The sequence below is a fragment of the Pan paniscus genome, chromosome 14 (genome assembly GCF_029289425.2).
Source record: "Pan paniscus chromosome 14, NHGRI_mPanPan1-v2.0_pri, whole genome shotgun sequence".
Classification (NCBI taxonomy): Eukaryota; Metazoa; Chordata; class Mammalia; order Primates; family Hominidae; genus Pan; species Pan paniscus.
This window is the reverse complement of record NC_073263.2, coordinates 42724291-42749782: the sequence shown is the minus strand read 5'-3', so window position 1 is coordinate 42749782 and position 25492 is coordinate 42724291. Positions and strand designations below refer to the sequence as shown.

Here is a 25492-nt window from a genome sequence, read left to right as displayed (position 1 = left end):
ATTACCCAAGTCAGGGCACCAGTTCCCTTTGGAACTGTTCTAGGGCCAGTCAGGAATGTGAATGAAGGAACAGAGCCATTCCCCACGGTCTGGACACAATGTAGGTGCTTGTCACTGTGCCAAAGTGCAAAATGGGCTCCTTGGTTTCTGTACTTTAACCAATGATGCACAATTAAATCCCACAAATTGTTAAGTGAGCGCATGTGGAATGTGTACATTACCTCACATGTGATTGATTATTCCATGGGCAGGTGGTGAAATAGGACACACTGAGCTTTTAGAAAATTGCAAGAAATCACTGTTTATGCTACAGGACCAAAGTAGGTTCTTACATTTATACCCAGTGCCACAGTAGTTAGCAGAACAAGCAAGCCCCAGGGAAAGCACAGTGTGTTTTTCTGAGTACTTCCTACCCTGCAAAATCCCCCCAAACCAGTAGTTTTGGAGATTTAATTTAATCCTTCCAGTTGGTAGGTTTAAGCCTGAGAAATCCAGTGCCAGTGTTTCTCCAGGCTTTGATGGTTAGGAACTGGCCAGGCAGCTCTGCAGCCAGCTTGTCAAGGCCCTGAAGAAGTAGCCTGGCTATTGGAGACAGGTCTCTTCATGGCAGGAATCCACTAACATTTCCAGATCATTAGTACAGCAATTGTTATGTACAGTAGCAGAAGAAATGCACTCTGTCTTTTCGAACCAGTCCTTTGTTGTCAAGAAGCTCTGAATAGTCAGAGCTGTTTCCAGGGCCTTTTTGCAGCTCTTGAATGTATTCTCCAGCCTATGTATATATTAACATATCACCATGTCCCAAAGAATTCGCACTGCGCAGCGCTGTGCTTTTGGCAGACAAGGAAAGCCTTCACATGAGTTACAGTTGATAGGGCAAGGGAAGCTCAGGGCTTACAAAAATCCATACAGTGGCCCTGCTTAAAAATAGCAGTGTAGGCCATAGCTTGATGTTTTGACAGTTTATATCAGCAGTTTTCTCAGCTGATATATTGATTGCAGTTTGGACTTCAGTCCTACTGATCTAATAAAACATCACCATCATAACAGAGAAAGTAAAAGGATCTTTTGTGGTCCCAGCCACTTGGCAAAGTAGCTTTATAGAGTTACTGTAAAGCTAGCTTTACTGTAATATGTGAAATGAAGCAACATTGGACAAGTTGACTATATTATAATTTTTTCATCTATGAATGTAATGTATTAGCACTATCCTATATAGTTTTACAAATAGGCATTTGCTCAAAGGAATATAATGATGCCTTCACAAATATGAAAACAAGTTTTGTGCATCAGTATCACAAACAACCTAAAGTGTGTCAAAACTGCAATGCCCTTGATACTTAGTGCGGAAAACACACAAGGTCAACTGAGGTCTGAATTAAGCTTCAAGACTTGTAAACATCTTCTACTCATAGTTTTGAATGGGTATTGTGGATATTTTTAAATCACCTGACCTTCAATCCTACTTATGCTAAATATCCTTTAATTTCACAGCAATTGCTAACCATCCAGGAGGAGTTAAACAACAAAAAGTCAGAATTGGAACAAGCAAAGGAAGAGCAGTCCCATACACAAGCGTTACTAAAAGTCCTGCAGGAACAAGTAAGTGAATGAAACAGCTCTGATTTATGAATCAGTCCAAACACCCCATTGCATACCTCCCTCGTGCGTCACCCGTGCAAACATTTACTGAAAGTAATCTGCAGTACAATTAGTCTGAACCCTGTCAAACTTCCTAGCAGCTTTGCTATGCGGAATTTATAACCTCATTCCCAGCATCGCTATCCTCACTCCTGTACTTGTTTAGATTGCCCAAGCCTGCCAGTGTTGTGTGAAAGTTTCTTCCAGAAGACAATCAAATTTCGATAAAGTTTCAAAATACTGGCAATGAGGTATGTTTCAAAGTAAGCAGCTGGTTTCCTCTTAAGTCTAACAGTGAGGAAAATGAGTTCAGCATAACCCATGAGACTCCTGCAGACACATGAACAAGGACTGATTCATAGCAACATTTAAAAAATATCTTCCCTGTGCATCAGGGTACTTATCTAACCATGGTGAGCAACAGACCTTTTATATGAAGTTTGTAAACCTGATCATTTCATTCTGGCTTTCTTTGATACAAAAGTGTGGCCTGACATTGATAAGTGGATTGGAAAGTATTGTCTTACAGCAGGGTAAGATGGAACACTCGGCAGGCAGCAGAGTGAAATCTAAGCCCACTATCTACATGAGAGGAGCCAGGAGAGCTCTTGAAATGCCTTCCTATTTCTGGCCTTCACTTGCTGCCAACAATGTATGAATGGTAATTTGATGGAAAAAGTTGCATACAGTTACCCCAACCCTCTGTGAGTAATCAAATGCAGATTGTTTTAAATTTTTCATACACATTATGGTTTTATATTGTATAAATAACCTTACACTGTATACATAACTTCAAAGGTGACATTTGAGAAAATATAAAGTCAGCTCTGTGTCACTTTATGAGTGATTTTTTTTGATGGTTTGGGGTCCAGAAAATATCTTTTTAGTTATTTTCTCCCAAAGGTATGAGTGATTTGTGAGAGAAAAGTACAGATATTAGTTTATAAACCTTTATAGCTTTGGAAGAAAATGCTTTATAAAACTAATAATTATCTTTATATGATGAATATAGATTCAGTAACTTGTACTGAGGCTGACTCTGTATGATTTCAGATATAGTAGATTGAAATGAAAAATCTAGTTGACTGAATTCACAATGACCTGCAGTTGAGGAGACCTGAAATCACTGTGCTTTCCACTGTTATATTACGAAAAGACTCCCAGCAAAGTGGAACTGAGTTGGTCCAAATTTGCTCCAAATCAACCAGATATAGCTCTGAGCTTTTGTTGTTTTCTGCTCTCTCACCCCGATTTTTTTTCTTTTAGATAGCTTTGACTGGAGTGGGGAGGGGTGAATTTCTCTTTTCTCTAAATGACTCAAATCCTTTATTTTGAAGTCCAAACCCTAGTCATAAAAATAGATTCTGAGTTTTGCTGAAAGTATTGGTATATCTTGTTATGGCATGCATTTTTAAAGAGCAGAGCACACACAATTATGGGTGAAACATCACACTTCACTCTCCATTATTTTTAAAAAAAGAGAACGTGAAGAAGATTCGAAACAGCTAAAATCATTAAAGACCTAGAAAATACAATTGAGAAGGAAGAATTTTAAATCTGCAATATTAATTTCAATGGGATAGCTCTTTACAAGCACAGATACCAAGAATCTTTAAGCCTGACACCAAATGTTTTTGGGTGCTGGTGCTATTACCAAGCTGTTTGTCCAAGAGCCCCTCACCTGCTACCCCTTGGTGGTTCTTGCAAAAGGGGCCATGCAGGGTACAGGTTTCTTTCCATGTCCCTGTACCCACACACAGATGTGCACTGATGACACCTCTCACCTCCACTGACCACTGCCTTTGAGGCTTTCTTTGGATTTGTGTAGAGTAACTCCATGCGTAAACAGTTTCAGTGCCCACATAGATGTGGCCTAAACAAATGGACACATGCAGGGAAAGATACACCCTGCTCTGCAGATTTGGAATGTTGCTATTCACAGGATTGCCCTGTGCTGGGAATCCTGACAAGAAAGGATAGGTCCTGAGGGCAGACCTTTCCCACCCTCAGGCCCCAGCCCCTCCAGGGAAGGCCACGCTAACCCCTAAGCTCTCAGTCTTCCCATTTGCAAAGATGCAGCTTTTCTAGGTCCCTCCAGGCCCCACTGACTCCTGCCTTTCATCTCCTTTACAATGAGGATAGCTTCCTACCTCTGGAGCTTGTTCACAAACCTCAGTTTCATCAGACAGGATGTTCAGCCCTACCTGGGGGAGAGTAGCAGCTAAAGGAGAGAAGAACAGGGAGCAGAGAGAAGAACAAAGCAGCAGCTGTCCTGGAGCTGCAGCTCGAGGAAGGAGAGGGGTGGGCTGCAGCGGGGAGGGGTTTCCTCCACGGTTCTGGCAATGGAGCACAGCGGAGTGAACAATGCCAGGAGACAGGGAGTGAGGGGAGAATAAACAGGAGCAGAAAAAGCGAGAGCAGAATTAGAGGACATCATGGAATGGGAAGAATGGAGTTTATTTAAGAGAGGAGAGCAACTGGCACATTTATGTTGGTAAACACGTAAAGGTGGAACAGACATTCACAAAATAGTCCTTTACTTCTGCTGAAAAAGAACAAGACCTTCTGAGCTAACCCCACTCGAACTCATGGGAGCACAAGCTACAGGACCTAAGGTGGGATGAGTAGAGAGGTTGATGAAGATGAGGGATACCTACAATAAGAAACCCTCAGCTAGGAAAAGAGTGAGGGGATTTTAAAAAGTCCTTTTGTGTCCTGTGATAATAGACAGTATTCCTATCACTGTGGCACACCTCTGCCTTGTCATATATGCCACACATCGCCCATGCTCCCCTCTGTCTGTCGTGTGTAGAACCATCAATGATGTTGCCCTAGAGAACAGTGGGCAGACTTTTTTCTTAAGTGGGAGTGATGTGGAAATGAGCCAAAGAGCCTTTGGTCCATAATCAACTACCCGATCCTCAATTTCTTCATGTTACCATTCCTTTGGCAAAACCCCTTCTTTGGCATGGAGTGGGTAGGGCTTTTTTTTGCTGGGAGTTTAAGACTGGCCTTAAAAAACTAAAGAAGCTTTCATTTTAATATGCACAAGTAGCCAGAAGGAACCAATGTTATGAATCAAACACATTGGTGGTATATGTGCATTGATTTTCTTTCAAATCTTAAGTATTTTTTCCTACCATGAATACTTTGTATTAGGTTTAAAAAAGATAATGGAGGAGATGCTGCTTTCCTAAGTCAGGAAAAAATACTGGCAAAACAGTTGCAAGCCAGCTCACCCTCTTCCTTTGCCGTCTGATTCTAAATGTCTGTTTTGCGTCAGGATAGGATAAAATGACAATTAAAGGTTTCCTGAAACCTCCTTATAACTGATTACTCCTAAGCCTCTGAGAAAGAGAAATGTTTTCAAATGTTCACTGCTAAAAATCTCATTAGAGAAATATCATTTCTTCTAATGCCTCAGCGGCCAAGGAGATGTCATCCAAACTCTTTCTCTACCAAAGAAGCAACCATCTTTAGTCCTCCAGAGATGTCAGTCATTCAAATATATTCTCAAGGAGGACCTGTCTGGTAGCACAGTAGCATGTTAAAAGCAGCTGAAAATGCATCATTCACGAATAATCGTTAATATAACATCATTTTGCTGGTGGCAACTTGCAAACACTGCAGGGTTTAAATTAATAGCAATCCAACTAGGAAATGAAATCATTTATTATTCTTAAGAACCAATTTTATACATTTTATGCCTATGGAACTGCTTTCTAATCTTATTATTTAAAAAATAATGACCAAGACCCATTTATTCTTTTGCCAGGCATCAAACTTCATAAAATATTGGTCTCAAACTGGCTCCAATAAGGCTCATTAGAAATATGTGCTCCATCTGTTTTACCTCATTGGAAGTTTTATAAAATGCAACCTCAGATAAATCAGTTAACAAGATGATATACTTAAGAGATTTGCTTGCTTATTCATTTTTTTGTTTTGTGTTGTTTTTCCTTAAAATTTGCAGTTAAAAGGTACCAAGGAATTGGTCGAGACCAATGGCCACAGCCATGAGGATTCAAATGTAGGTACCACAAACCTGGTATTTGTTCTTCTTGCTTGATGTTGGTTGAACACATGGGGATGTAGCACTTTATCTACCACATAAAGGAAATCAGAAGCTCTGCCTGTCAGCAGCTTAAGATTAATATATGGGTTTGGCAAGAAAATGTGATTGACAGGCACTGCTATTGTCAGCCTAGTTTATCAAATGTCAATTTAGAAGTATGTGAGCTAATCCCCACCATCAAAAATTCTAATTTCAGTGAGTCTGTTTGAGCTCTTTGTATTTCCAAAACTATAACTGATGATATACTGGGAGGGAAATAGAAAGAGACCCGACAGGGTAATCAGTTGCGCATTGCATGTATATTCATTAAGTTTGCCTGCCAGCGAAGGTGGTACCTAAATGACTGACATGCTGAAAAGGTCTCAGAGAAAACCCCTTCTCTCAGAATAGCCCTTGAAATGTACTCCTTCTCTGTTCCTCACCCAGAACAGTAGCACAGTGCATCCATCTTCTTGATAGAGAATAATGTGTGATGGTACAAGATCCCAGTTACACCGTGACTTCCTCTCTTAGTGTTCCTTGAATATCCAATTGTCAAAAAGTAAACAAGTGTTCTTTTTGCCTTGAAAGTTCTTTAGTCTCAGATGGAATATTATACCCTGTAGATCATTGCCTCTCCATATGTTTGATGATTTTGTCTTTTTTAAATCTCTCTGATATCTGTATTTGATTATCCTCATCAAAGAAAATGCTTACTAAGCAGTTCTTTTCACTGAACACAGAATTAGACATGATAATGAATGCCTGATTACACTAGAGCTAGGAGAAATTATATATTTCTTGTTCACTCTTGTTTTAATTATATACAACAGAGAGCCTAATATTCAGAGTATCAAAAAAATCCCCCTTAATCATTATTGTTCCTACCCAGCAGATATTTAACATATGATGTTTATTGAGGACTTGTGTGCTCATAGTGCTCTGCTAAGTTCTAGGGGAACAGAAATGGGGGTTACAAAGAAATATAAGACTAGTTGTCTGCCCTCGGGGAACTTACAACTGAGTTAAGGAATTAAGAAACACATGACAAGATACAGGACATGATAAGTGTACAGGAAGTTGAGGCAGCTATGATGCGATGTAGTTTGAAATCCAGACTTTGCTGCTTATTAAATGTATCAGCCTGACAAGTTACTTAACCTCTCTGAGCTTCCTTTTTCTCACTTGTAAAAAGAATGGCAAAGCCTATCTCAAAAGCATGTCATAATATTGTAATGAGCTAAGGCCTGGGAAAACCTGAAGGTGTTACACGTATGGTTTCTTTGTGCTAGATAATCAAGAAAGGTTTCCTGGATCTGTGGGACTTGGGTTTGGTTTTGGGGAGTGAATAGGATTGAGAAAGTAGAAAGCCAAAGGAGGAAGCCATTCATACAGAGCTCCCCATAGGCAATGTTGTGAGACATAGTTTATCTTTCCACTCTCATATTCATGACCCCCATCCTTACCCTAAAACCCTTCTTCAGCACCCTCTCTTCCAGGGACACAAGGCTGCCACATTCTCAACCAAAACCTTCATATCCACTCCACACACGGCCAGTCCCTCTGTGGCTTCCAGGGAAGCTGCTGTCTGTTCCAATAAGCCAGACAAAGTGGCAGTAGGCCTCAATTTCCTAGTTTGTAAAATGGGGATGACTCCTACCTTGCCTTCCTTAAGGCTTATTGTGAGAAGCAAATGAGATAATGTATGTGGAAGTACTTGTAATTATGAGGTTCTAGCTAAGATGTTTTGATTATAAATTGATCTGCTGATTGAATTAGATGATACATGTATAGACAGGCCTAACACGGTATCTAGCCCATAGGCCCTTTTTGAAAAATTTTAAAAGTCATTTATTATTCAATGGAAAAAGTAAAGTGAGATAATCTTCGAGGTCTTTGTCCCTTCTACAGGAAAGTTTTCAGCTTTTTTAAGATACCTGTCTAGAGTCTATGACGTAGGCTTTGTTATCAACTCAAAGCAATGACTGTTGAGAGATGCGGTTCTGGCCCAGTAGGAAGGAAGAGCAGCACCTTGACCTAGGGGGTGGGGGAGATATCTGTGAAGTAACAGAGCCTGACAGTCCTTGCCAGTCACTGCAGGTGGCCACCTCCCTCCCTAGGCAGAGGGCTGGGCTAATCTTTACAATCACTGCCTGTTTTATCAGGGGTTTCCCAGTTGGTGGATTACTTACTTACCCTCTTTTCTGTCTGAACTTTGTCTCCTTTTGGAAGTTTCCCCAGTACCTCCACTAGGGTATGTGAAAGAAAAGAAATAATCATCAATTATTTTGCCCTCACATTAGGAGCACTGGCAACATATTTTGCAAATCTATTCTTAAATGTCTGAAATGAAGTCTACGTCTCATTTGAAGTTGCCACCAGCCTTGTGGTGGTCAAAAGAGACAAGGCCTTCAAACCCGACTGAGAGGGTTTGAATCCACTTTGATCACTGAGTAGCCATGTGACTGAGACAAATTATTTCTGAACTTCACCTTCCTCGTTTGTGTGTTAAATGAAACCATGTACATTAACACCAAGCCTAGAGTGCATACTCAACAAGTATTAATTCTCTCTTCATGCATCAATAGTATTTAATATAGGCTGGGTGTGGAGGTTCATGTCTGTATTCCCAGCACTTTGGGAGGCCGAGGTGGGCAGATCTCTTGAGCCTAGGAGTTCAAGACCAGACTGGGCAACATGGCACACCTGTAGTACCAGCTGCTTGGGAGGCTGAAGCAGGAGGATCACTTGAGCCCAGGAGGCAGAGGTTGCAGTGAGCCGAGATCACACCACTGCACTCCAATGTAGGTGACAGAGCGAGACCCTGTCTCAACAAATAACAAAGTATTTAATATAGCAGACAGGACTTTTGGCAGGATGAATTTTAAGGCAGAACACAAGGTTTAAAGCCTCTGGCCCAAAGGCTATTGTCTGAGATAAATAAATTATTTTTCATTATAATTATTTATATCTGGGGGCAGGAATTTCATGCATTATCATTTATTAATAACAATTATACAGTGGACTGGTGCCAGCTTAGCTGGGTGTTCTTGTGAGAGCTGACAATTGTTTTTTTAAAACCACTATGTTTTATTATAAAAGTAAAAAACAAAAGTATGTTTGAAGCTTGCAAATTATAGAAAGAAAAGAATATGGGGGTAAGGAAAAAAAAATCTTGGTATCTCATTACTCAGAGATAACCACCATTAACGCTTTATTTTAGTTTTTTCCAGTCATGTATATGACCAGAGGGAAAAGCCCGTAAATAAATGAATAAATAAATACTATCATCTTATCTTCAGTTTTGTACCTTTTTGATTTTTCATTATATTATAAATATTTTTCTTGTCACCAAGTGTTCCTCAAAGACATGATTTTTAATGGCTGTATAATGTAGATGTGAAATAATTGAACCACACGCCTGTGTGTCAGGCATTTAACTTCTTGTTTTTGCTATTATAAATAATTCTGTAATTAACATATCCATAAATCTTGGTTGCATCTCATATTTGTTTCTGGGGGATTCTGTATATTAATAGCTGTGTGGTGGAGTCTGACAGGGAGCTTCAAACTTCTGGAATTGCCTGGCATTCAGAATGTTGGTGCGGCTGCTGCACCCTTATAGTATCTATTAGTCGTCCTGAAGGAATCCACTAAAGGATACGTAGAGTCTTGTATTTCCTCATTTGTCTTAGTCTCAAGACTCATCTAGCTCATGGTCTGTTAGTATTACTTTTCTGTTGTTTTTATGTTCTACTGTGTACCACCAGGATCTGACCAACACATTGTCCAGCATGCTTGAGGTCTCAAAACAGATACACCCTTAAAAAGCCCAACCCTTGCCCCTTATCACAAGATCTTCTGCGAATGCATGCCCAGGAGAAGTTTTCTGAAAGCAGATTTAAAACTGTTAGGGCCAGAAACTGACGTCAACTGCAAAGGCCTTGTTCTCCAAGAGGACTTGTGCAGTTCACACTCATGCCTGCTGGTTGTTTTCTCTTTGTATTTGGAACTGGATATATTAATGACAGATAGGCAAGTCAACCATTTAAGTGTAACCAAATTTAAAACTAACCTTTATTCCAGTTTCTTTAAGGATTTCAGTTGTTTCAGACCCAATTTTCTTTCCTGGAAAGCAAACCTATAAATTTTCTTTTCATCTCTGTCTCTGAGCTATCTCCACGTTCCTAGGACTGCTGAATAACTAACCTGGTCCCTGGTAATTATGTATAACAGATATCAACATCTTAAATTGTAAATATATATGTATATATATCATGTTCTTATCTTGCATCTTTTTTGATGACCTTCTTCCCAGCAGGATCGCCACCTATGATCCTTGCATGTGTGTGTCTGGTGGAGGGGAAGGATGAGGAGGGAGAACTGTAGGATCAGGTAGGAGGAATGAAATGCAGTGACAGCTTCAGCCAGCAATGTTTAAAACAATTTGATCTAAAAGCTTTCCATGAATTTTCTCTCCTCCTGTCCTTGTTTCTGTTATAGGAAAGTTGCTACCTCACATTCCTCTATTTGCTCAATTCACACTCCCACACTGGGGTTAAAGAAATCATTTGCAATTTGTAAAGAGGTTTAATTGGTGATGCTGAAGGTTGCCACTGTCAAACAGAACACCCTTCCCATTCACCAGTAAAACAAAAACACAAAAGAAAAAAGACTTTTCAGTTTTTCACGTCACCTCCTTAAGAAAGTAAATCCTCAGAGCTGTCTTTAAATATGTCAGAGTAAAGACATTAGGAGCGTATGGAAGAGATATGTGCAAAGAACATTCTTCAAGTTTAGTACAGCACAGCAGAAGGCTATCGTTAACCATGTATTTTAATGATGTATGTGAGGGAACCTCTGCATGTGCTGAGTCCTCTGCTCAGTTTCTGAATGTAGCTTCCACCCTTTAGGCAGGGAGGCGTGAGAGAGAATACATACTGATGTACCAAACAAGGCAAAAAAGAAAAAGACAACCCGTACGAAAGAATGGGACCATATCTTCTAAAGGTAAAAAACAACTCAGGCTGGATTCTTTCTTCCCAGAACTCGCTGCCTGGTCTTAGGGGCCCCGATCTTGAACTGGGAGAGGAGCAGACAAAGCAGAAAGGGACAAATACAAGGTTTCACACCTTCCTCACCCCAACCCACAGCTCTATCAAAAGGAAAATAAGGCTGGGCACGGTGGCTCACACCTGCAATCCCAGCACTTTGGGAGGCCAAGGTGGGTGGATCACGAGGTCAGGAGTTTAAGACTAGCCTGGCCAAGATGGTGAAACCCTGTCTCTACTAAAAATACAAAAATTAGCTGGGCATAGTGGCACATGCCTGTAAATCCCAGCTACTCGGGAGGCTGAGGTAGGAGAATTGCTTGAACTGGGACCCACGAGGCAGAGGTAGCAGTAAGCCGAGATCGCACCACTGCACTCCAGCCTGGGCTACAGCAAGACTCTGTCTCAAAGAAAAAAAAAAGGAAAATGAGCCCAGACCCACCAGGACTAAGCCCAGCAAACACTAGCTTGGGACCAAAGGTGTTGCAGCTCTTGCATCCTGCTCCATATGTTTCTCCTTCCAGCCTTCCTCCTTGCTGCCCTTGACCTGTACAGAGACCTCATTTGTGTCCCCACACAGCCTGACATCACTTTCTACTTGGTACACCCACAAACATTCATTGAGGGAGGCAGCAGAGTGTAGAGGTTAAGAACAGATCTGGACATGAAGCAGCCCAGTTTCAATCTGAGTGACCCTAAGCCATACACTGAACCCCTGCACTTCCATTTTGTTCACCTCCAAAATTAAGGTAATAACCATACCTACCTCATAGGGTACTGTGAGCCTTGCTTTGCAGTGCTGATGTGATCAGCATGTGTTAGACATTACTGTTACCCAGCCTTGGACACACTGGGCACTGGGCAAGGTTTTGGAGACCCAGTGATGAGTAATAAAGATGTGATTTCTGCCCCCACATGGAGCTGACTCCATGTCCTCATGCCTTTCACTTACCAAAACCTGCTAGTCCTGTTTCATTCCATCAGGACTCATTCTCTGCCTGTAGGTCAGTATCACAGTGGGAATGATGAGCTTGAAGTAATTTATTTGTATTTTTCCAGCAATCCTCTGGAGACGAGACCTTTTTTGGAAGGACTGGCTCCATGGTAGGCTTGGGAGGAGAGTCTAGTAGGAGTGGGGCACAATGAGTGGTACAGAGAACTTTACGGCCTCCAGAAAAGCTCAACTGGAAAATCAGGAGCCACTTTGTCTTCCCTTTAGAGAGGGATGGGCCCATATCTGTAGATGTCTGAGGTCACCTTTGCTCTGCAGATGCCTGAAGTCAAGAAGGTGGATTTTTCGTGGACTAATATTTCCTTTACCCTATTGAATATATTACCCTGTCCACATATTAAATGCTCATACCCAGAACTTGCTTTTCTCCCCCAGTTATAGCCCTGTAACATTATTGCTTTTCTCCTGCCACTGTTTCCTTCCCCACCTCTAACCCTACTCTCCCTCTACAACCCCTGCCCCATGCAGCTGCCTTCTTCCAGCTGTTTCACCACATTTTCTGCTGTGAATTAACTGTATGTGCTGTAATTCACTGTGAAACCCATAGTTCCAACTGAAAAAATCCACACATGTCCCAACCCAGCACCCTTGAAAAGGTCAATGATTGCAAAGGGACCTTGTTAGGACACCCCCATCCCAGCATGTACAGAGCTCCAAGGAAGGATTAGAGAGGGAACTGCTGTCAAAAACAGACAGAAGCTGGCTCATGGTGAATGTTCTTGTATCCAGTCAAGGCTCAGAGAAGTTTCCTTCCCAGACACCTCAATGCCAGCTGACTATGTTTCCACTGCTGGAGGCTGGGGCTAGAAGTTTGTCCTTTTTATCAGGGCCAGAGTTGGTGGTACCTGCTTGGTCATTAGTGAATTTGGAGCATGTAACAGGATTAGCAAGTTTAATAAAGCTGACAGATTGAGTTTAGAGAAGTGAAAATACCTTCTTCCTCCAGGCCAGGTTAGAGAAAATCAGGCAAAGGAAACAAATTTCAGTGCTGTGTGAAATGGTCTGACATGGACATGGATACCTGTATAGATAAAACCAAGATCTGAACAAAAGTTATCCATTTTGGAGACAGAATGTCCTCCCCCAGAAAGGTTCATGATAATCCTACCAAAGATAAATGCAAAAGTAATTGTTTTGAATGGAGATTGGTAACTTTTATAGAGCCAATATACATACATATAAATATGCATAAATACTGTTATCCCTAAGTACCATTTTCTTTTTGTGGAAAATGTAGAAATGCAGAAAAAATAAAAAGATAACCATTTGCCATCTCACCACTCACAAATTAGTTTCCACTTCTTTGTATTTCCATTATCTTTGTTTATGTGCATGTATATACATTTTTATCAAATTTATAGCATATCATATGGACAATTTTACAACCTACATTTTTCTTTATCAATAATGAGCATTTGTCCATGTTATTAAATAGGTTTTTAAAATGTATTTTATCAGTGCATAATAGATGTACGTATTTTCAGGTACCTGTGATATTTTCATATATTCACATAATGTATAATGATCAAATCAGGACAATTGGATATCATTTGCCTAAACACTTTTCTTTATTCTATGAACACTCAAATTCTTCTCTTTTAGCTATGTTGAAATATACAATAGATTACTGTTAACTCTTGTCAACCTACTGAACTATCACACTCTATCCTATCTAAGTATATTCTTGTACCCAATAATCAACCTCTCTTCATCCCTAACCCTAACCCTGCCTGGACTCTGGCAACCAATCTACTCTCTATCTTCATGAGATCCACTGTTTTAGCTCCCCCATACGAGTGAGAACACGTGGTGTTTAACTTTCTATGTCTGGGTTATTTCACTTTATGTAATCACCTCCAGTTTCATTCACGTTGCTGCAAATGACAGGATTCCATTCTCTGTATGGCTAAATAGTATTCCATTGTGTGTATATATATATATATATATATATATATATATACCACAGTTTCTTTATCCATTCATCTGACGATGGACACTAGGTTGATTCTTTATTTTGACTATTGTGAATAGTACTGCAATATATCAATATATCTCTTTGGTATATTGATTTTCTTTCTTTTGAATATATACCCAGTAATGGGATTGCTGGATCATATGGTAGCTCTATTTTTACTTTTCTGAAGAAACTCCATACTGTTTTCTACAACAGCTGTACTAATTTACATTCCCACTAACAGCGTACTAGGGTTCGCCTTTCTTCAAATCCTTACTGCCATCCATTATTTTTTGTCTTTTTGATAAAAGCCATTTTAACTGAGGTGAGATGACATCTCACTGTGGTTTTGATTTGCATTTCTCTGATGATTAGTGATGTTCATCTTTTTTTTTTTCATATAACTGTTGGCCATTTGTATGTCCTCTTTTAAGAAATGTCTATTCAGATATTTTGCCTATTTTTAATCAGATTATTTGTCTTTTTGCTATTGAGTGCCTTATGTTTTAATTCCTTATATTACGGTTCTTAATCACTTGTCAGATGGAGAGTTTGCAAATATTTTCTCCCATTCTGTAGGTTGTCTCTTCAGTTTGTTGATTGTTTCCCTTGCTGTGCAAATACTTTTTAGCTTGATGTAATTCCATTTGTCTATTTTTGCTTCTGCTGCCTGTGCTTTTGAGGTTTTCCTCAAAAAATCTTTGCGTAGACCAGTGTCCTGGAGCATTTCCCCAATGTTTTCTTCTAGTAGTTTCATACTTTCTGGTCTTACATTTACGTATTTAATCCATTTTGACTTGATTTTCATACATGGTGAGAGAGAAGGGTCTAGTTTCATTCTTCTGCATACTGTTTTCCTAGCACCACTTATTGAAAAGACTGTCCTTTCCCCAATCTATGTTTTTGACACCTTTGTTGAAAATCAGTTGGCTATAAATGCATGGATTTATTTCTAGGTTCTCTACTCTTAACAGTCTTATGTGTTTGTTTTTATGCTAGTAGCATGCTGTTTTGGTTACTGTGGCTTCATAGTATTTTTCTGTTTCTATGAAGAATGTCACTGGTATCTTGATAGCGATTGCATTGAATCTGTAAATTGCTTCGGGTAGTATTGACCTTTTTAACAATATCACTTCTTCCAATCCATAGGCATGGAATATCTTTCCTTTTTTTGTGTGTAATCTTCAATTTCTTCATCAGTATTTCATAATTGTCTAGAGATCTTTTACTTCTTCACTTAAACTTATTCCTAGGCATTTTACATTTTTTTAGCTATTGTAAATGAGTTTTCTTGATTTCTTTTTCAGATTGTTTGCTGTTGGCATATATAAATACTACTGATTTCTGTACATTGACTTTGTATCCTGCAACTTTACTGAATTCATCAGTTCTACCAGTTTTTTGGCGGAGTCATTAGGGTTTTCTAAATATAAGATCATGTCATCTGTGAACAAGGCTAATTTGGCTTCTTCCATCCAATTTGGATGCTCTTTCTTTCACTTACCTAATTGCTCTGGCTAGGACTTCCAGTATTATGTTGAGTAAAAGTGGTAAAATGGGTATTCTCATCTTTTTCCAGATATTAGAGGAAAAACATTCCATTTTTCCCTATCTTGTATGATGTTAACTGTGTTTGTCATATATGGTCTTTATTATTTTGATGTATGTTCCTTCTATACCTGGTCTGTTGAGAGTTTTTATCATGAAGAGATGTTGAATTTTCCCAAATGCTTTTTCACCATCTGTGAAATCATCATATGGTTTCCATTCTTGGTTCTGTTAATGTGATGTACCACTTTATTATTTGCATATGTTAAACCATCCTTGAATCTCTGGGATGAATCCCACTTGGTCATGGTGAATGGTCTTTTTAATTTGTTGCTGAATTAGGTTTGCTGGTATTTTGTTGAGGATTTTTTGCATCTATGTTTATCATGAATATTGGCCTGTGGTTTTTTTAATAGTTTCAATTGGATTACTATTTGTTCTTCTTTTTTAATATGTGGTAGAATTCAGCAGTGAAACCATCAGGTTCTGAACTTTTCTTTGTAAGAGACTTTTTATTACTGCTTCAATCTCATTACTTGTTACTGGTATGTTCAGATTTTCTATGTCTCCATGGTTCAATCTTGGTAAATTATATGTGTCCAGGAATGTATGCATTTCTTCTAGGTGTTCCGATTTGTTAGTATATAGTTATTCATAATAGACTCTAAGGATCATTTGTGTTTTCTGTGGTATCAGTTGTTTTGTGATTTTTAATGACTGCCTAATATTTCATGCCACAGATGTACTCTAATTTCTTTAATCAGTCCCTGCTGTGGGACTTTAAAATCTTATTTTTGTTCTCATGGATAATAAGCAGTGGATATTGACAATGTATTGGTTAATTCAGCTATCATTTAAAGCAATTTATAAATAGGGAAGCTTTTGTACTTGATTGGAATTTAGGAACAGAGGAAGATTCACTGATTTTTTTTAAATTAAAGCGAAGCCCCTACTTGGTAAATAATGAAATAAACAGCCCATAATAATGGCTAGATATTACCACATAGAGAAGATACTGAGTTCCTCAACAGGAAAGGAAATAGCCTCAATAATATTTGCATTTTGAAGAGAAAGGCAAATTTTATATACTACATAAATAATTTAGGAGAACAATACTTAGATATATTATTTGAGGTCGTGTGCTGTGAACTCTATGTCCGAACCTTCTTTGTGGCCTAGGGATTCTAGAGCCTATGCTCTGTATGGACCCCAGACCAAGGTTAATGGCCATCCGTACCCAAATGAGACTTGTCCATCCTCTCGAGAAAATATGTGAGATTAAGAAGAGTGATTAATTAAAAGTTTAACAAAATGAGTTCTAACCCAACCCCAAAATTAAGCATTTATTTCTACTTATGGCCAAGAAGTTTCAGGTAAGCTCCAAACCATCAACAAGGGATGCATATACAAACATACAGACATGACTTGCATGCAAGCAATATCATTTTAAAGTCAAATAAACCTAGAGGGCTCAATTACGGTATTCCTGCCTCACAAGAGGTATAGCTTAGCACTGCCTGATACCCTGAGCAACAAGGAACAAGAGGAACATTCAGTAGCATCTATGGAAAGAGTCGGGAGCCCAAAAGGTGGACAGAAGCAGAAGATTACCCTAGTGCCTCATGAAGGCAGCAGGGGAGGGGACAAGGCACCAGGATTAGTGGTATAAAAGCAGCCAGGAGCAAGGATGCACCAGCAGGTGAACTCCCCTTCCTCTTAGTTCTACTCAGGAGCCATAGGGCTTCCTAGACATTTGTTTTTATGATTTAGATTATTAAATATTCCATAGTGATTTTCACACCACTTCATTTCTGCTAACCACACTTGAGACCAGGAAGGGGAGAGTTGTGAAATGCACCAGCCAGTGCTGGTCTGACTCCATCTTTGACATTGGTCTTCGGCAAGGATTCCTTGCCTGATACTCTCCAGCTCTCCCAGGATGGTTCTGCAGTGCTGCAAAGGGCAGTCATTCTCTATTTCTTCACACACTGCTCATCTCCAACCTCATCCATCTCATTGACACATAGCTCACTGGGATGTGGCATTTCTTTGAGGAAATATGTAGGAAAATGACAAGGAAAAAAGTAGGTACAAAGATAGAATGAAGAAAAAAGGGAAGAAAGGCGGGAAAGACTGGAACAGGAAGAGCTGCCTAAGTGTCATGGTGCCCTGCACGTCAGCCCTTCTAAATTGACCCTGGCAGGCGGCAGAGCAGCAGTTTTCACCATCATGCAGCTCTCCTGCCAACTCTAGCTGTGAAATCTGCTTGCATCAAAGGTATGTTTGCAGTTGCACAAATATCCACACTTAATGAAATGCTTATCCTAAAATAAGGCTCTTGAATTGGAAGCAAAAAAGCTCAAATGTCAGTCTACAAGTAACATGTTTGGTGGTCTTCCTGGGGGAAACAAAGATTGGACTTGGCAAAAAATATGTTTAAATTTCCCACAACAAACTGAAGTGTGTCTTAATCCTTCCAACCTCAAAACTCTTCCCAGCTCTGATGGAGACCCCCCCTTCCCTTGCGGGGGCCTAACAGTGAGAACTATCCCCAGTTGTGAGTTCATGGCCACCAAATGCAGCTACACCTTCCCTCCTTACTGACCTGCCACCATGCCCAGGGGGACCTGACATCCTGTTTGTAGCCAGCTATAACTGGGCATTTAAATCAAACCTCCAAGACTATGAACCCCACACTGGTGGCTTTAAATCTAACCTAGGGTCTCACAAAAATCAGAAATTCAGCAAACTGCACCTCAATGTTTATCTCCTCCACGTGTTCCTAATTCAGGCAGAGCAAAAGTTGAATTTGGAAGGAAAGCTGTTGCCCAAAGGAAAAGGCATTCACATGTTTTGTTACAGTTTTAAATTATGTTTTTATCGAAAGACAGCAAGAGTTTCCTGAAGAAGAAAATAAAAAAAAAAGACTGCATTTCTAAGCTGTGCAGACATCAGAGCCAGGGAAGTCTTTCCCTGTCACCCTCTCTGGGCAGCAGCCCCTTGCCAGGTATATGGAGGCCATTCTCTGAAAACTCTAGGTTCCCCTGAAGACATTCCGCGAGGCTTGGAACACTTAATAGAGCAGAAATCTATTAATTTTTTTTTCCAAGAAAAACCTCAAAGTCTCAGCTTTCCCAGCTTGAAACTGTCCTTGCAGGGGACACTTGTGGCCGTGATGCTCAGTAACACGTCGTTTCTATTGTTCTATCAGCCTCTCTGTGAGATTACAGAGTGGCTTTCTCTGTCTGGACAATTTCCAGACTGTTCAGTGTATGCTGGTGAGCTACTTATGTTTGAGACTTGCAGAATCTAATTTGCTACGGCAATTTCTTTCCATGCCAACTTTTAGGAAGATGACTTGAAACTATGGGAACAGTATACAAGTACAATCTATATCAAGCCCCAGTACCTGTGTCAGTATAATTCTCTGCCCCCTCACTACACACACACACAATCACACACACATATTTGCATAACATATAAGTCTCACAGCTGTAAGCATATATATCATTCCTGACCATTTTATATGACAGTATTCAAACTAGTCCCCTTGGTAAGAATGGAATAACCATCAGCCTGGTATTCAGAAAAAATGTTGGCCTGATTTCCTGAATAAATGGCTTGAGTCAGCAGGTCAAATTCAGCTTGGTGCACCATTCATTAAAAATTCTAAATAATTAGATTTTGTATTGATAACTCAGCTTCTCCATCTATCTTATCGCCCTTTTTGTCTGCAATGCAAATTCTGCCTGTTTTTAAGCCTACCTCGATTCCCATTTCTTAGGTCCTTACTCTAAGATCAGTCCAAATCAATCGCCATCTTCTCTAGATTCCTACAATTTATCATCATTCCAACCATCTTGAACAACCCACTTCTGACAGGCTTATCTCCCCAACTCAGATCATGTTCCTTAAAGTGGAGAATTTGTATGTATTCCTTGCAGAACCTAACACAGTAATGAGCCTATGCAGGTAGATACATTAGTAACACTCATCGATTGATGATTGCATTGATGGAAGTGCAGCAGCCTCAGTCAGCTCATGAATCTGTTTGGAGTGGTTAGGTGAGAAGTACAAATCTTCCTTCTGCATATTATCTGCAGGTGATCTTGAAGATAAACACACATCACTCCAGTTAACTTTAAGATGTGTATAAAAGTCTCGTGGACTGACAGTTAAAACTGAGGTGGTAGAGATCACATCATCCAACTTTCTTATTTTACAGGTTTTAATTAGATATATGTTTTCTTGTCTAATTGTTGTGCCTGTGAGTCTTATGTTCTCTGAGGCTATGCTTCTCGAACTTTAATAAGCAATCGAATCAAAGATAGCTTTTTAAAACACAGATTGCTGGGCCCCACCCTAGAGTTTTCCACTGGGCAGGTCCAAGCTGGGGCCTGAGAATTTGCATTTCTAGTAAGCTCCCAGATAATGCCAGTGTTACCAGTCTGTGGACCATACTTTTCCACAAACTCTCCACCCCAGGACAGGCTAGGTGCCACTCTGGGCTTCCCCAGCACCCTGGCTCTTCCTTTGTCATGGCTTATATCATACAGTATTTAATATATTTTATATGGCTTATATCATACTGTATTTTAATACATTTTACATAGCTGGCTGCCCTATAGACTCCTACATTCTTTGATAGCAGGAACCACTATTATTCATCTTTGAATCTTGTTGTCTTAACACAAAATGTACCCTTATTGTAGGTACTCAATAAATGAAAAGAGGAGGAGGCTCAATAAATTCAATCAAATTATACTGAACTGAGGTGTACAGATACTTCATTTAATCCAAATGTTGAATTTTGCTGCCATTCAGCCCCCAAAAGAAAATACATCATTAGTAATTGTGAGACTCTGGTTCTTAAGAAATCACATTGATTTGGATAATATGCAAAAAAGGTCAGTGGACCCATAACTAGCCGCTCCTAACAAGGTCCATCCAAGTCCACATGACAGGCACAATGCCGCCTGTTGGGAGCACGTTGGATCACAGAGCAGTCACGGTCCTCCAGGAGCACATGCCCAATGAAGAGAGGGCACACGACTGAAAAGGGAACTCACTCAAGACTGACTGCAGGCTTCTCAGTAAGGAACAGACTTGGGGTGGGATCAAGGGCTAGAACCAAGTGGAGAAGTTATAGTTTCCGGAGAGATCATTCAGACAGAAGGCAGCATGGACTAAAGGCCCTGGGGTATCACTGCCTGGGGCCCAGTCATGATGCCACTAACTTCCAGGTGTGTGAACTTAAGGAAGCTACTTACTATCATTATCTCCATTTTACAGATTAAACAGTGAGGCATACTTGTGCCTCAGTGTTTCATCTGTAAAATGGAGATAGTAAGAGACCAGCACCTGCCATCTACCAAGCACTCAATAAAAGCTGTTAGTATTATTATCACCACTATTATTTGTATTATTTGGTTTATAATCAGAAGATCTCCGATGCACCATGCAGAAGCAATCAGGAACGCTTGGTTCTTGGAATAGTTCTCATGTGTGGCATATGCAAGGCAGTGGTGAATAGAGAGAATTCAATTTGGGGGTGTGAGAGAAGGAAGATATTCAATGTTTACTAAGATCTCACAGTATGCCAGGAAAACCTTGTAAAATTTTATTTTACTTTAATAATAATCAAATCTTTCTCTTTCTCATTTATCAGATTGTGTCCCATCTATTTTTATGACCTAATTTACCACTAGAAAGGTCAAAAAACCCTCTAAATTTTAATATTATCATTAGTAACATAAACTCAGCAGGTAAAAATTATGATAGTGGGTGCTTTGTAGCAGAGAAAAATAAGAAATGTCATACTGAGAAATGAACTGAGAAAATAACATGCCAGGAGCACCATAATAAAATTAATCTTTACCAGCAATAGAGTTAGTATCATACAAGATAAATCAAACCGACTAATTCTGGATGCACATACATACATTTTTAAAAAGTATTTCACTTGAATGTCTTCTGTTTGCTGCTCTATTTTTATTGGTTGAGGGGATTTTTCATGTTAGTACTTTTTCAGACTGTGAAGGGCGTGGACTTGAGTAGCTATAGCAGTGTGGGTTACATTTTCTACATACTGAAGAGAAACACACAGCTATTTTTGAGATCAAGTGTATTTTTCATTTGGTTATGTCTACAGTGGCATATAGTAAAACTAAAAATAAAATACTACAACAGTTTAAATAATGAATGGGGTTACTGGATACAAAGGGATTTTTTTTTTCTCATTTTTAGATCATTTTTGTTTAACATGGCTGTCACAAAACTAGACCAAAAGAAAGTCATTTAATTGCCAGCTTGAGACCACAATTTAAGCATGGTGTGAACTGTGATAGTCATTATTAAGTTATGATCCAGGCAGCAGTGATCCTCTTAGTATTTAATGGGAAACATTAAGAAATTGAAATGATCCTTTCCTATCAAAGTCTCTGTTCTTTATGTAATATATTCTATATATTATGTATCATAATCCTATTTTTCAAATAAGAATTAAACAACAATATATACATACATGTATATATGCAAACACATATATATGTTATATGTATGTGGGGGGGGTTATATATAAACTATAAAAGGCAAATATCTGAATGTTAATAGCATTTATATCTTGGTAGTAGAATTTCAGTTAATTTTTAATCTTTACTTTGTATATTTTCTACAGTGAATACATATTTTTATTTGTAATGAGAAAACAAAGGTTATTACTAAGAAAGTCAACTAGAAAATATGGCTTATATTTTGGAAAAGAAAGGAAAAAGGTTATATATTTTGGAAAAGAAAGGAAAAAGGTTATAAGCTTATGGTTTGGTCTCCAAAAAAATTAAAAGTTAATACTTAAAACATTGAAAGCATTGATAATAGATACAAATGAAAAATTAACTTCCTTACCTCCTTCAGCCTATGAGATTAAAGAAATTGTGTTATTTTAAAATGATATTACAATAAATGCATTTAGAAACCAAAAGGCTGTAAAATGTCCAAAGCGATTGCATAGTTTTTTTTCACTATCCACCGTACATATATATTCCTCATAGACTTCTAGCTGACTCCAGGCCCAGGGTACTGACCAAACCCTTATGATGGCCAGTCATTTTCACCCATGAGGTCTGGCCTGTCTATGTAGTAACAAATTCATTTGATGTAATATTAGAGGGTCTACTATTTATATTTTTTCTTTTAAAAATATCAGTTGCATCTGTGTACAGAGCACTGTGCCAGGTACTGAGGACACTGTTGCTCTGTAGAGATTATAGGTACAGTCATCACATAAAATTCAAACAGATGTCTTTGAGGGTGAAAGGCAGCACTGTTGCTACTTCTGTGGGGACAACAGGTGCACTGGGACCATGCGAGAGGCTGGAAAGGGGTATTCCCAGCCTGAATGCCACGGTAGATATAACCAAATGAAAAAATACACTTGATCTCAAAAATAGCTGTTTCTCTTCAGTATGTAGAAAATGTAACTCACACTGCTATAGCTACTCAAGTCCACGCCCTTCACAGCCTGAAGTACTACCATGAAAAATCTCCTGACGCTTCTATTGTGCAGACCTTGACTATGGAAGGCTGCTGGGAAAGGGCACAGGTGGTGAGAGCCCATCACCCTCATCTTCCCTATTTCCAGCTGCCTTTCTAAGACCTCAGCTCCAATATTTTAAAATATTAGAGACAATACTTTTTTATTTATGTATTTATTTATTTTTTGAGATGGAGTCTCACTCTGTTGCCCAGGTTGGAGTGCAGTGGTGTGATCTCGGCTCACTGCAACCTCCACCTCCCGGGTTCAGTCAGTTCTGCCTCAGCTTCCCAAGTAGCTGGGATTACAGGCGCATGCTGCCATGCCTGGCTAATTTTTATATTTTTAGTAGAGACGGGGTTTCAACGTATTGGTCAAGCTGGTCTCCTGACATCAAGTGATCCACTTGCCTTGGCCTCCCAAAGTGCTGGGATTACAGGTGCAAGCCACCGCACCCAGCCTAGAGGCAATATTTCTAATTCTTCGTGATCTCTGATTCTGGTATCAATATTCTGCTAGCTGTGTAGACTTGACTTGTTTAAATGATTTTAGCTCGCCCCTCTCTGCTTCACACATAGAATCTTTCCATTCTTCCTTCAGAATGGCTTCTTTCCATTCCTTCTGAATGGCTTCTCTATCCACCTTTTCTTTCTCTTCCTGTCACCTCTGTGGTTCCACCTTATTGCCACATCCTTGGGGTGTGGCTGGAGAAGCACCTGGGGCCTCCTTGCCTGAGCCTCTCCACCTGCCCAGCCAATCCTGCATGTGGCCCAACCACAGTCTTTTGGAGTGCTCCTTTGACCTTGGCCTTCCCCTACCCACATCCTTCAAATCAAGAGAGCATGTGTCCCACCTCTTCTTCTTCATTGGCCCCAGCACTCTGCCTTTGAAATCCCTCCCTGTTGCACAGACTGTGGTTAAAAGTCACACTAAAGAAGTCCGTCACCCGCAAACAGCAGCAGCCAGCCAGCCCCCTCAGTCCCTGCTAATGCTGCTCCTCAGCCAGCCCCTGGGTGGCTTCCTCCCTGCTCCCCTTTCCTTTCATGTTTGTGCAAGAACCACAGCTCACCAGGCCTGCTTGGAGCCTGGCTGGCTCCTGAGTGAGCTAGGACTATAGGCAGCCCTCAGGAGGGATTTGGTCACAGAGCGCCACAGGCACTCAATATCCACGCAACTGGCAACCTAGTATAGTGGTTAGGACTCGAGCGAGACAGCATTGGTTCAGATCCTGAGTCTGCTTCTTACTAGTTCTGTGACCTTGGGCAAGTCATTAGCCTCATTATTCTTCATTTTCTTAACCTGTAAATTAAGAATGTAATAGCCTGACTTCGAAGAGCACTTATGACAATTGAGTTTATATTTGTCAAGTGCTTATAACACTTCCTGCATATAGTAAGTACTGTACAGATGTTTGTTAAATAAATATAACCAAAGATGACCTAGAAAGAAGGCCACCAGGATAAATGCTGTATCTGGATATCTCTGGCACTAAACTACACTGAGTTTTTATCTTTCTTTAAAGGGTCCTTCGTGTGACCCGTAACTAGTTCTCGCCTATTTTAATCTTTGCAATTGGAAATCTTAGAAAACACGGTTCTTGGAGTTGTCTAAAGACATAATGTATGTGCTCCCGATCCGGCAATTGAACCCCAATAAGGTGGAACATGTCAGAATGTAAAATATGGTCACATCATGATGAATCACTGCATCTTGGAGCCCCACACATCTGCTTTCAGATTATCTCTCTGACGCTGAAAACTATTGGGCCTCTGAGGCTCCCCTTATACAGACCTTGACCATCAAAGGCTGCTGGGAAAGGGCAGAGGTGGTGAGAGCCCACGACCCTCGGGATGGGCAGTGCCAAGATTTCACAACTGATTAGATCAGCAAGGCCTTGGGATTGCTGCCCCACAGGAAATTCCTGCGATCCTGCTCACTATTTGGGGATGGATGCATTCTTATGTTCCCATAAGAAACCATAAAAAATTCTAAAGCTTAGTCACTCATGCTCATCAATCCTTTCCTCATCCATTTGGTTTTTTATTGTTTTTCTCACTCTGCTTCCTCTTTCCTCTCTAATTCTTACTGGCATCAGAAATAAAGGATAAGTTTATATGGTCTGTACCAAGCTGGCTACCTGAATCTGAAGGGAAGGTCTAAGTCAGGGAAAAGGGCACAGAGCAGGCATGGAATCAGGGAGCAGGAAGACACTGTGGAGGTCATCCACTTCATTCCTGTCTTTGTACAAACAGCAAAAATGAAACAAAGAAACACAGCAGGCCAGAGGCAAATAGAACCAGTGTCTTCTATGTCCAAATCATCATGTTTTCAATATTCCAGGCCATTGTTTGAGGCTCATTCTTTCATTTATCAGCCACTGGGCACCTGCTATGTGCCCATAAAGGAAAGTGTGAAGGGATATCTCCATTCTCCATCCTCCCCCAACCACAGTTCTAATCATATAAGGAATAATTTGAAGGTTATTGGCAACTGGCACATCATTTGATGGATTGCTTTTGATACTTTGCAAAATGTGAGTAAAGGATAAGAATGTAGCTGATACACATCTTGACAATTATCTATAGGGCCCCAGATTTCATGAAGTGTGATGTTTAAGAGTAGGGCCTATGAGCAATTAGCAGAACTGAGCCAACAGCACAAGAAGGCCATGGAACAAGCAGGCAGGGAAGGAAAACGAGCC

General features: G+C 39.9%; 1 protein-coding gene across 1 annotated transcript in view; it reads left to right on the top strand.

Annotated features, from left to right (window-relative positions):
* Positions 1-25492, top strand: part of ENOX1 (ecto-NOX disulfide-thiol exchanger 1) — a 409234-nt gene that overhangs the window by 352153 nt on the left and 31589 nt on the right. The window contains exons 15-16 of the mRNA XM_063595931.1: positions 1495-1602; positions 5615-5671. Coding sequence (XP_063452001.1) covers positions 1495-1602; positions 5615-5671 — 165 coding nt within the window. The remainder of the gene's footprint in view (positions 1-1494; positions 1603-5614; positions 5672-25492) is intronic.